Source organism: Eptatretus burgeri, chromosome 10 (genome assembly GCF_056783735.1).
Source record: "Eptatretus burgeri isolate ZD-2024b chromosome 10, Ebu_testis_v1, whole genome shotgun sequence".
Classification (NCBI taxonomy): Eukaryota; Metazoa; Chordata; class Myxini; order Myxiniformes; family Myxinidae; genus Eptatretus; species Eptatretus burgeri.
The window spans coordinates 96871693-96881692 of record NC_140970.1 but is presented as its reverse complement, the minus strand read 5'-3'; the positions used below and the strand labels follow the sequence as shown (position 1 = coordinate 96881692).

The 10000-nt window shown below is 50.0% G+C and overlaps 1 protein-coding gene across 1 annotated transcript in view; it reads left to right on the top strand.

The window, feature by feature from the left end:
* IFT122 (intraflagellar transport 122) overlaps positions 1 to 10000 on the top strand; it is a 252835-nt gene that overhangs the window by 154020 nt on the left and 88815 nt on the right. Inside the window, exon 19 of the mRNA XM_085899537.1 lies at positions 5092 to 5258. Within this exon, the coding sequence (XP_085755663.1) occupies positions 5092 to 5258 (167 nt within the window). The remainder of the gene's footprint in view (positions 1 to 5091; positions 5259 to 10000) is intronic.

Here is a 10000-nt window from a genome sequence, read left to right as displayed (position 1 = left end):
CGGTCCCTGGTGCCACCCTCACCACCACCATCTCCGGGAATCTATAACGCCGGCCGGCTCATCACAGGCCCCGGATCATGCGCCTTCAATCGCGATATCAATGTAATCCTTGTACCTTGACAGTTGGGGAAATTGAACCCCTGGTTACAGACCAGTTGTGTCAGAGACCGAGCGGAGTCTACCAGTCTCTAACCACTTTGGTTTTATATGCCAATCGAACGGATCGTTCCTCGACGCGACACAAATGAATCCATAGCGGCAACTGCATATGAATTAACCAGATTTATTTGGGGAACATCAGGGATCACAACACAAGCAATAAACACTTCAATGGTTATACTAACTATCTACCCGTTCATACCTAGGGAACCACAGTCTCAAGGTTTCGAGGGGATCACTACTGAAATATGCCTTCTACGACACGTGCAGACAAAACAGACAGACAGCATGCATGCAGACAGAGTACTTGGTGATGTCCCATGGACTTTAATTCCGGAAGCTGTTCGGACTCCCAGCTCGAACGTGCCGCGCGGCAAGAAATGGCCGCGCAGCACTCCCGCTCCCTCAAGGCACCGTGTGCACGGTCTCCGCATGCTCTGACCTCACGTAGGGTCGAAGATGGGCCTCAGCTGATCTCTCTCACGGTCCAGCACACAAATCCCGGCCCGGTCTGCCCTCTAGACAAGGCCCAAATCGAGGTTGACTGTGACATATACTCTGGATACCCAGAGTATCGTTGGTACCCAGAGTATTCCGAGAAGTGACTGCACTTCTCCCAAGCTCAGTGGCTGTGTTAAATGTTTGTCTTGTCAGTCTGTCCATGTATGTGTGAGTGGCAGCTCCATTATGAGCCTTCGACCTCGTGTATGAAAAAAGTGCAGCTATTAGGATTTTTAGTCAATGTCACAATGAAAATATCTTGAACATTTGCTTTCGCATACCCCCTCACAGAATCCTTGCACATAGGCCTCCTTGTCCACCCTCAGTGCACGTACAGTTTTACTCCTCAGCTCCCTGAACAGCTCAGCTCTGCCATTCAGCCTGGCCCTGCGACTCTGGTCAATGGTATCCAGTGTCCCTTGAGAGACAAAATTCTTCTTTGCCCTGCGGTGAGTTCCAAGACATCCACCGGCAACATCAAGGACGGTGGTCTTGAAGGCACTCCACAACTCTTCAGGACCCCCCAAAGCACCCAGACCCCCCAAGTGTCCACTCAGCCTGTTCGCAAACTCCTCAGCTACCCTCTCATCCCTGAGCTTGCCAACATCCTGCCTAGGCTGGGATGGTACCATTCTCCAGGGTGTGTGTGTGTGTGTGTGTGTGTGTGTGTGTGTGTGTGTGTGTGTGTGTGTGTGTGTGTGTGTGTGTGTGTGTGTGTGTGTGTGTGTGTGTGTGTGTGTGTGTGTGTGTGTGTGTGTGTGTCTCAAGAGAGGATGTGGAAACAATGAATGAGGCATGCAGTGGAAAGAGGTTTTTAAAATATCATGAATGCCTTGAATGTATTTTGGTTGTTTGTTTGACTTTCAACATTTGACTTTCAACATTTGACTGCCAGAGGATCGGCAAACGTGACGAGCCGTTGGTGTGTGAATAAGTACGGGGACTCCGTGGCCCGACGCAGGCCGAATCGGTTGATCACCTCCACGTACGAGTCGATCGTCAACTCCACGTCCAGGCAGCCTCTCAAAGCCAACTGCAGTTTCCCAAGCTCAGAACTGAGCCTCAACCTGAGGCCTCGTTGTTTCTCTCCCTTTCAAAAAGACATCGCGCCTCGAGAGCGACTGTTTCCACACACCGATCTTTTGTTCCTTCTCTCGGCGACTGCCGTTCTCCAAACTCAGAGCTCACTTGTTGCCCTCGTTTCTTCAACCCCCTCTCCAGGTGACTGCCGACAAAAATCCCCGCCCCTTTGCGTCACTGCCTTTCCAGGCCATACCTCTCTCTCTCGGCCACACCCGCTCAGCCGACTGGGAGGGGCCTATTGGCTGTAGAGGGGAGGAAAAAAGATCAAGCCCCTGTTTCACCACCGTATGAACATAAAAACCGTCTTTTACATCTCCTGACACACATTTATCATACACTTTACCAAACAACCTATCTATACATTAATTTAATGGGGGAACTGAGCTAATCCTATATTTAGTAGTCCCATAAGGGCCATTTCCATAACAATATATATATATATATATATATATATATATATATATATATATATATATATATATATATATATATATATATATATATATATATATATGGTGTTGTGGTTGAGGAAATTCGCAAACCACCATTCAGGTCCCGAAGGTGAGATATCTCTGTAAGTACATGTGTAGTTAGCCCCAAACCCGTTGTTTAGAGGGAATAAATGTGATTCATTCGGGCTGCGACCCTTTAAGATAGCCGTTTTTCTGTTCTATCTTTATTTTTAACCAACCACGTCTCAACCGCCATCACACAACAACCACCAACCGCAACGCTGCTTCACAACAACGCCAACAGCCACGACCTTTACCGTCACGGCTCGCTCCCGTAAACATTGCATCACCGCCATTCCAAGCGTCGCCATGGCCATCACCGCCACTTTAGGCCCTCCACCACCTTCACCTCTCCTCCTTCTGCGGCCATTCCCGCGCCGCTTGTGAACGCCGAGCGTCAGGCTGTCCTGGCCTCGTGCGGGACGCGCGCTGAGCCGCGGGTACAAAGAGCGGCCTTTCCGAGGGGAAGTCGGATCAGGAATGATACACGCCCACTTCTGATCCCTCCAATCATTAAGCGCGGGGCGATTTGGCCCCGCCTCCAGACGCGTCGGAGTAGAATCGATATATGCAAATTCGAGGATCAGGGGAGGTTCACGCCCACTTTTCCTCCGTCCAATGGGCGAGCGTGGCTCCGCCCCCGAGTTCATCCTGATCCGGAAATTTGCATATGGTTTCTCCTGCCGTACTATAAAGTGCCGAGCGCGGGGCGAATTCAGTCAGTTTCTGTTTCGGGCTCGGGCGAGTTGGAGAGGTGTGGCGGCGGCGAAGTGTGGCAGCAGGAGTCAAGACGGGTCTGGAGGAGAGTCGGTCTGTCGGGGTTCGGAGTCTGTCGGGGAGCTGCAGAGAGGGGAAGCCGGGAACGCGGTCGAGGGCGCAGTGGAGTCGCTCGTCGCGGGACCCAAGCAAGCCAGCTATCCTCTTTCCCCAGAGCATCAACAACCCCCCCCCCCTGTTTCCCCCTGCGCTGAGATAGTGCGAAAAGGGGGCCCCGTTCCCACCCCATTCCAAGCAGTGCCAACGAAACCCGCGGAGGAGCGCGGAGTCGGGGCACCGCCGCCATTTTGCGGCTCATCACAAGACGGGTAGGCTCCACGCGGTCTCGCGCCCACAGACCACGTCTGCCCCCTTGTATTTGAGGGTGGCCCTTTTCTTTTGCTTTTGAGTAAATGTGTTGTCGGCGCCGTCTGTAAAGTAAAACTGTGTAAGTGTTGCCGTGTGCTCGCGTAGTCGGTAGTAGATCTGCATTGTGTTTCTTTTGTTGCAATTGCTTTTGGTGCATAATTGTTGTGTTTCTTTTACATTTGCTTTTGGTGCATAATTGTTGTAATTGTATATGTGTGCTTTCCGTTTGCCGCGGAATAAATGTGCCTTATGTTGAACTGTCTTTCCCGTTTCGCTTCGTCTTTTCTTTAATTGAATCTCCATCTTGCTTCACGTAAAGGGTTGGTAGTGGGCGAAATACGCCCGACAATTAATCGGAATCGTTGAGGTTGACGATAACACCGCTCGGTTATCCCGATAGTACGGAACGGGTCGCTTCAAGTGGCCCGTGTCCGAAGTCGACCTGCGGTGAGGTGCGATCGCCTGGTCTACCCTCCGTGTGGGTACTTAGGTAGGTCGAATTTGGCAAACAACCCTATCCCACGCGGGGGGCCGATTGGCACGATCGTGGTGAGGCCGAAAGGCCCACCCGTGACTAGTTCCCGGCGTTAGTCCGAGAGGGTCACGACGGAATTGTCCATCCGGTGGGCGACGTGCCGCAATTCGAGTTACGTGGCCGCTCGCATGCTGGCGGGCGCGAATTCGCAACAATATATATATATATATATATATATGTATGTGTGTGTGTGTGTGTGTGTGTGTGTGTGTGTGTGTGTGTGTGTGTGTGTGTGTGTGTGTGTGTGTGTGTGTGTGTGTGTGTGTGTGTCTCAAGAGAGGATGTGGAAACAATGAATGAGGCATGCAGTGGAAAGAGGTTTTTAAAATTTCATGAAATGCCTTGAATGTATTTTGGTTGTTTGTTTGTTTTACTCCATGTGACATGAGTGTGCTCACACACATGCGTCACAGGGCATATGTGCTCCAAAATAGGAAAGATATTGCCAGCCCTGCAATAATTATTGTTGCTCTGTGGTGAACCCTCTGAAATTCATTACCTCTGAGCTTCCTTGCCTGGGTTTGAATCTCAGCCCAGCTCTAAACTGTCACTCTGATATTTTGCTGGCAGGGTGGATGTGCCTTCCCTCAGATGGACGTTCCACTGGGTGTCACAAAACCAGACTCTGTTGTGTATTTGTTGGAATGTCCTCTCCGAGTCTGGGAGGTCGAATGTTCAAACCCCAGCCGAGTCATACCAAAGACTTTAAAAATGGTATGTGCTTGTTCCTTGTTTGACTTTCAACATTTAAAAGGATGGAGTACAGACAATTTCCCATCAGTTGGCATCCATTGGGAGGAGGAAATTCCTCCTGAGGAAATGCCCGCAGAGTGTGGTGAGGAAGGCGGCGCCATTGTTGTGATGTCGTTGGTACCCAGAGTATTCCGAGAAGTGACTGCACTTCTCCCAAGCTCAGTGGCTGTGTTAAATGTTTGTCTTGTCAGTCTGTCCATGTATGTGTGAGTGGCAGCTCCATTATGAGCCTTCGACCTCGTGTATGAAAAAAGTGCAGCTATTAGGATTTTTAGTCAATGTCACAATGAAAATATCTTGAACATTTGCTTTCGCATAAATTTCCTGAATTATTCTCTCATTAATACCTTGTTACTATTGAGTGGGGGATGTGTTGTCCATTAATTTATGCTTTGTGAAGTGCCAATTTTTGCTTGTGTGAAGGAGTTTGTTGGAGCTGGGAATGTGAAGGACACAACAATGCTGATCAAGAAGGAAGCTGTCTGGGCACAGAATATCCACGATCCACGCACAGCAGCAGAGCTGTACCTGTCAGTAGGAGAACACAGCAAGGCTATTGAAATAATCGGTCACAATAATTGGGTGGACATGTAAGTGAAGTTCCCTTTCTATTTTTCGGTACTTTGACATATATATATATATATATATATATATATATATATATATATATATATATATATATATATATATATATATATATATATATATATATATCTGAGGATGTGTGTCTGTGTGTATGGTCGTTATGCATTCCCACAAATTCCAACCGATTCCACTCAAATTTGGTACGATTAGGGCTTATGGTCCAACTTAGGTCATCAGGTCAGGTATGGGAGCATGTGCCAGAACAGCGCGTCACTGCGTCCACTTTCCGCCGGTATCCCTATCAGTTCCAGTTGATGTATTGAAATCCCCCAAGACTAGAAGTGTATCTCGTCTGGGGCACTGATCAACCACAGATTCGAGCGTGGCGTAGAATGCATCCTTCACGGTGAGATCACTCGCCTCAGTCGGAGCATAAACAGAGACGAGGGAAATGACACCTAAGGAGTGACAAATCCTTAATCTCATAATACGCTCGTTGACCCGTGTTACCTCAATTATCATTGGGGTCAGCTTATTGGACACAGCTACAGCAACTCCTTGGGTATGGTAACCATCAGAGCGACCAGATCAATAGTAGGTGTAACCACCCACCATTATCTCGCCGCAATCCGGTCTCCGAACCTCAGAGAGAGGTTGCAATCCCGATGTCCAAATGCTTGAGCTCAGATGATAACAGAGACAGATGATCATCCTCTCTTAGGGATGGGACATTCCAGGCACCCACCCGAAGGGACCGCCTCAGGTTAACCCAAGGAGACCGCCGTCTGGTGGACGACACCTCAGCACCACTCCGACACACTCTCCCGCAATCTGACCCAGGGATGTTTCCCCGTGGTTTCCCTCCTATCATCAAAGATTGGGGGTCCCGAAGGCTTTGCCCCAATCCCGTCATCCGGTGAGCTGCCCTGCGAAGGGAAGCTGCACAGGAGGTACTCCCACGGAGTGGGTTTTCAGATTTTTTTGCGTTTTTGTGTTTTGCGGAATGAAGGGTTTTACGGTGGCCGGAGTGCAAATCCTGCCACCAACCTCCTAATAAAAAAGTAACCCAACTGCAGGAGGACGTCCGCAGACATGGTTGGGCATTAGATATGGATGGCCGTTGACTCACAAGGAGCTCCTCCGCCCTTTGACAGGTTTTGTTTTTAATCCTGCTTGGTGTCCATATCCAAACACCCTCCTCACCAGAAAACCTGGTGGGGGAGACGGTTTAGTCGCCGACAACCCGACCATGGAACGCGTTAGTTCAGGTTTACATGGTACCTGTAGCAGGTCACAGATCTAACCTGACCTGACTAAAAACTAACCTGACCTTCGGTCATGGACTATTAATTTTTTCCAAAACACCCCTGATTGCGGAAGAATCGATAAATTAATTTCCCTTATGGGATTTTCCATTGAAATCCACTCAAACAGACTTACAGCGATTACTTTTGCAAATTGCATGGGATTTTGTTTAAATTTGCAGTTTACATTGCCTACGCTGCCAAAAGTAGTTCACGTCTTCCATTTCTCAGAAAACACTACCGATTGCGGAAAAATCGATAAATCGATTTCTCTTATGGGATTTTTCGTTCAAATCCACTCAAACAGACTTTCAGCGATAACTTTTGCAAATAACATAGCATTTTGACAAAATTTGCAGTCTACATTACTAACACTGCCACAAGTCGTTAAGCTCTTCCTTTTTTCCGTAAAAATCCCGATTGCGGAAGGAATCGATAAATAAATTTCCCTTATGGGATTTTCCAATCAAATATGCAAGAGGGGTCAGGTATGGGAGCATGTGCCAGAACAGCACGTCGCTGCGTCCACTTTCCGCCGGTACTCCAGGGGCCTCCGTCTGGCCATCCCCCAGGCAGATGCCAGGCCCATCCCCATCTCCTTGAGATGATGGTCAACCTGTTGCAACCATGAGGCACGTGGTCGACCCACTGGCCTCCTCCACTCATGAGACTCCCTCGCTGAGAGAATCTGGTGAGCAGGATCAGAGTCAGGAAAACGAGCCACATGTCCATACAGCCGCAACTGACGCTCACGGACTATGCAGGTAACAAATCTCATCCGAGTCTCTCTCAGCAACCGCTCGTTGGACACAAAATCCGACCAGCGATAGCCAAGGATTTTCCGAAGAGACCTGGTACCAAAGGAATTAAGTCTCCGTCTCAGATCCTTGGTCAGAGTCCAAGTCTCGCACCCATAGAGCACGACTGGAAGTACCAAGGACCTGAAGACTCGGACTTTCGTCCTCCCGCACAGGTACCGGCAGCGCCACACCCCATGATCCAGTGAATCCATGACTCCCCAGGCCCGACCCAGACGTCTATTGACCTCTGAATCGCAGCCAGCAGAGACATGAATATCACTGCCAAGGTAAGTGAATCTCTCCACGACCTCAACATCCTCACCACAAACAGACACAGACAGGACAGCAGCATCCAAGATGCCACCGAAAGCCTGGATCTTAGTTTTGACCCAAGAAACCCGTAATCCCAACGGCTCCGACTCCTCATTCAGCACCTCGAGGGCCCCCAAGAGGATGTCTAAAGTCTCCGCAAAGATGACTGCATCATCTGCAAAGTCAAGGTCCGAGATCTTGACATTCCCAAATGACGCACCGCAACTTGATCTCTCCGACATCCTCCCTAGAATCCAGTCCATACAAGTGCTGAAAAGTGTGGGGGCAAGTACACATCCCTGACGAACTCCAGTAACAACTGGAAATAAGTCAGAGATGGTACCACCACACTTCACAGCACTCTCAGTACCAGAGTAGAGTTCAGACATCAGATCGATCAGTTTTGGTGGCACCCCACGAAGACCAAGAATCCTCCAGAGGACATCCCGATTCACTGAATCGAACGCTTTACAGAGATCAACATAGGCTGCAAGCAGCCCCTGCCGAAACTCTCGTCTGCGTTCGGTGAGGACACGAAGTGCAAGGATACGGTCAATCGTTGACCTCTTTGGTGTAAAGCCTGACTGCTCTGGACGCTGGTGCTCAAGCAGATGGTGGCGAACCCTATCGAGAATTATCCGAGCAAAGACCTTGCCCGGCACTGAGAGCAGCGTCACCCCTCGGTAGTTGTTGCAGTCTTGGCGATCACCCTTCCCTTTCCAGAGAGGGACAACAAGGCCCCTCTTCCAGTCAGTTGGGATGATGCCTGTGTTCCAGGCAGAGCACAAAACTGCATGCAATGACACGAGTGCAGCATTTCCACCAGTCTTGAGAAGTTCGGCATGGATGCCACAGATCCCTGGAGCTTTGCCCCGTTTCAACTGGTTCACCGCAGCCCGTGTTTCCACAAGCGTAGGTGGACCACAGTTGATTCGAGGGTCAGCAACAGGGATCGTAACACCCTTGACGTCCAACTCGACAGTTGGGGGATCAGCCTGGTACAACCGCTCAAAGTAACCGGCCCAGTGGGCCTTCACTTCAGACTCCTCTGTCAAGAGCCTACCACTCTCTGCTCTAACTGCAGTGCTCCGAGGGATGGGCTTGGATGAACGTAATGCGCGAATTCCCCTGTAAGCGGGACGAGAATCACCTGTCCACAGGTGATGCTCTACCCCCTCACAGATTCCTCGCACATAGGCCTCCTTGTCCACCCTCAGTGCACGTACAGTTTTACGCCTCAGCTCCCTGAACAGCTCAGCTCTGCCATTCAGCCTGGCCCTGCAACTCTGGTCAATGGTATCCAGTGTCCCTTGAGAGACAAAATTCTTCTTTGCCCTGCGGTGAGCTCCAAGGCATCCACCGGCAACATCACGGACGGTGGTCTTGAAGGCGCTCCACAACTCTTCAGGACCCCCCAAAGCACCCAGACCCCCCAAGTGTCCACTCAGCCTGTTCGCAAACTCCTCAGCTACTCTCTCATCCCTGAGCTTGGCAACATCCAGCCTCGGCTGGGATGGTACCATTCTCCAGGATTTAAGGTGCAGCTTTAGAGTTGCTACAACAAGCCTGTGGTCAGTATTGAGGAACTGAGCACTCCGGTAGACCCTGCAGTTCTGGATCATCCTCCAACGACCGTCAATGAGGACATGGTCAATCTCCTTTGCCACACCGCCAGCGTTGGAATACCAAGTCCAGCGATGAGCTTGTGGGCACTGAAACCATGAACCAGCCACCCTAAGTCCATGACTTCTTGCAAAGTCAAGGAACTTAGTGCCATTCTGGTTCATAGTTCCTGACCCATGGGGACCAACACACACCTCATAACCGTCCCTATCAGTTCCAGTCGATGCATTGAAATCCCCCAAGACTAGAAGTGTATCTCGTCTGGGGCACTGATCAACCACCGACTCGAGTGTGGCGTAGAATGCATCCTTCACGGTGAGATCACTCGCCTCAGTCGGAGCATAAACAGAGACCAGGGAAATGACACCTAAAGAGTGACGAATCCTTAGTCTCATAATACGCTCGTTGACCGGTGTTACCTCAATTATCATTGGGGTCAGCTTATTGGACACAGCTACAGCAACTCCTTGGGTATGGTAACCATCAGAGCGATCAGACCAATAGTAGGTGTAACCACCCACCATTATCTCGCCGCAATCCGGTCTCCGAACCTCAGAGAGAGCTGCAATCCCGATGTCCAAACGCTTGAGCTCAGATGATAACAGAGACAGGTGATCATCCTCTCTTAGGGATAGGACATTCCAGGCACCCACCCGAAGGGACCGCCTCAGGTTAACCCAAGGTGACCGCCGTCTGGTGGACGACACC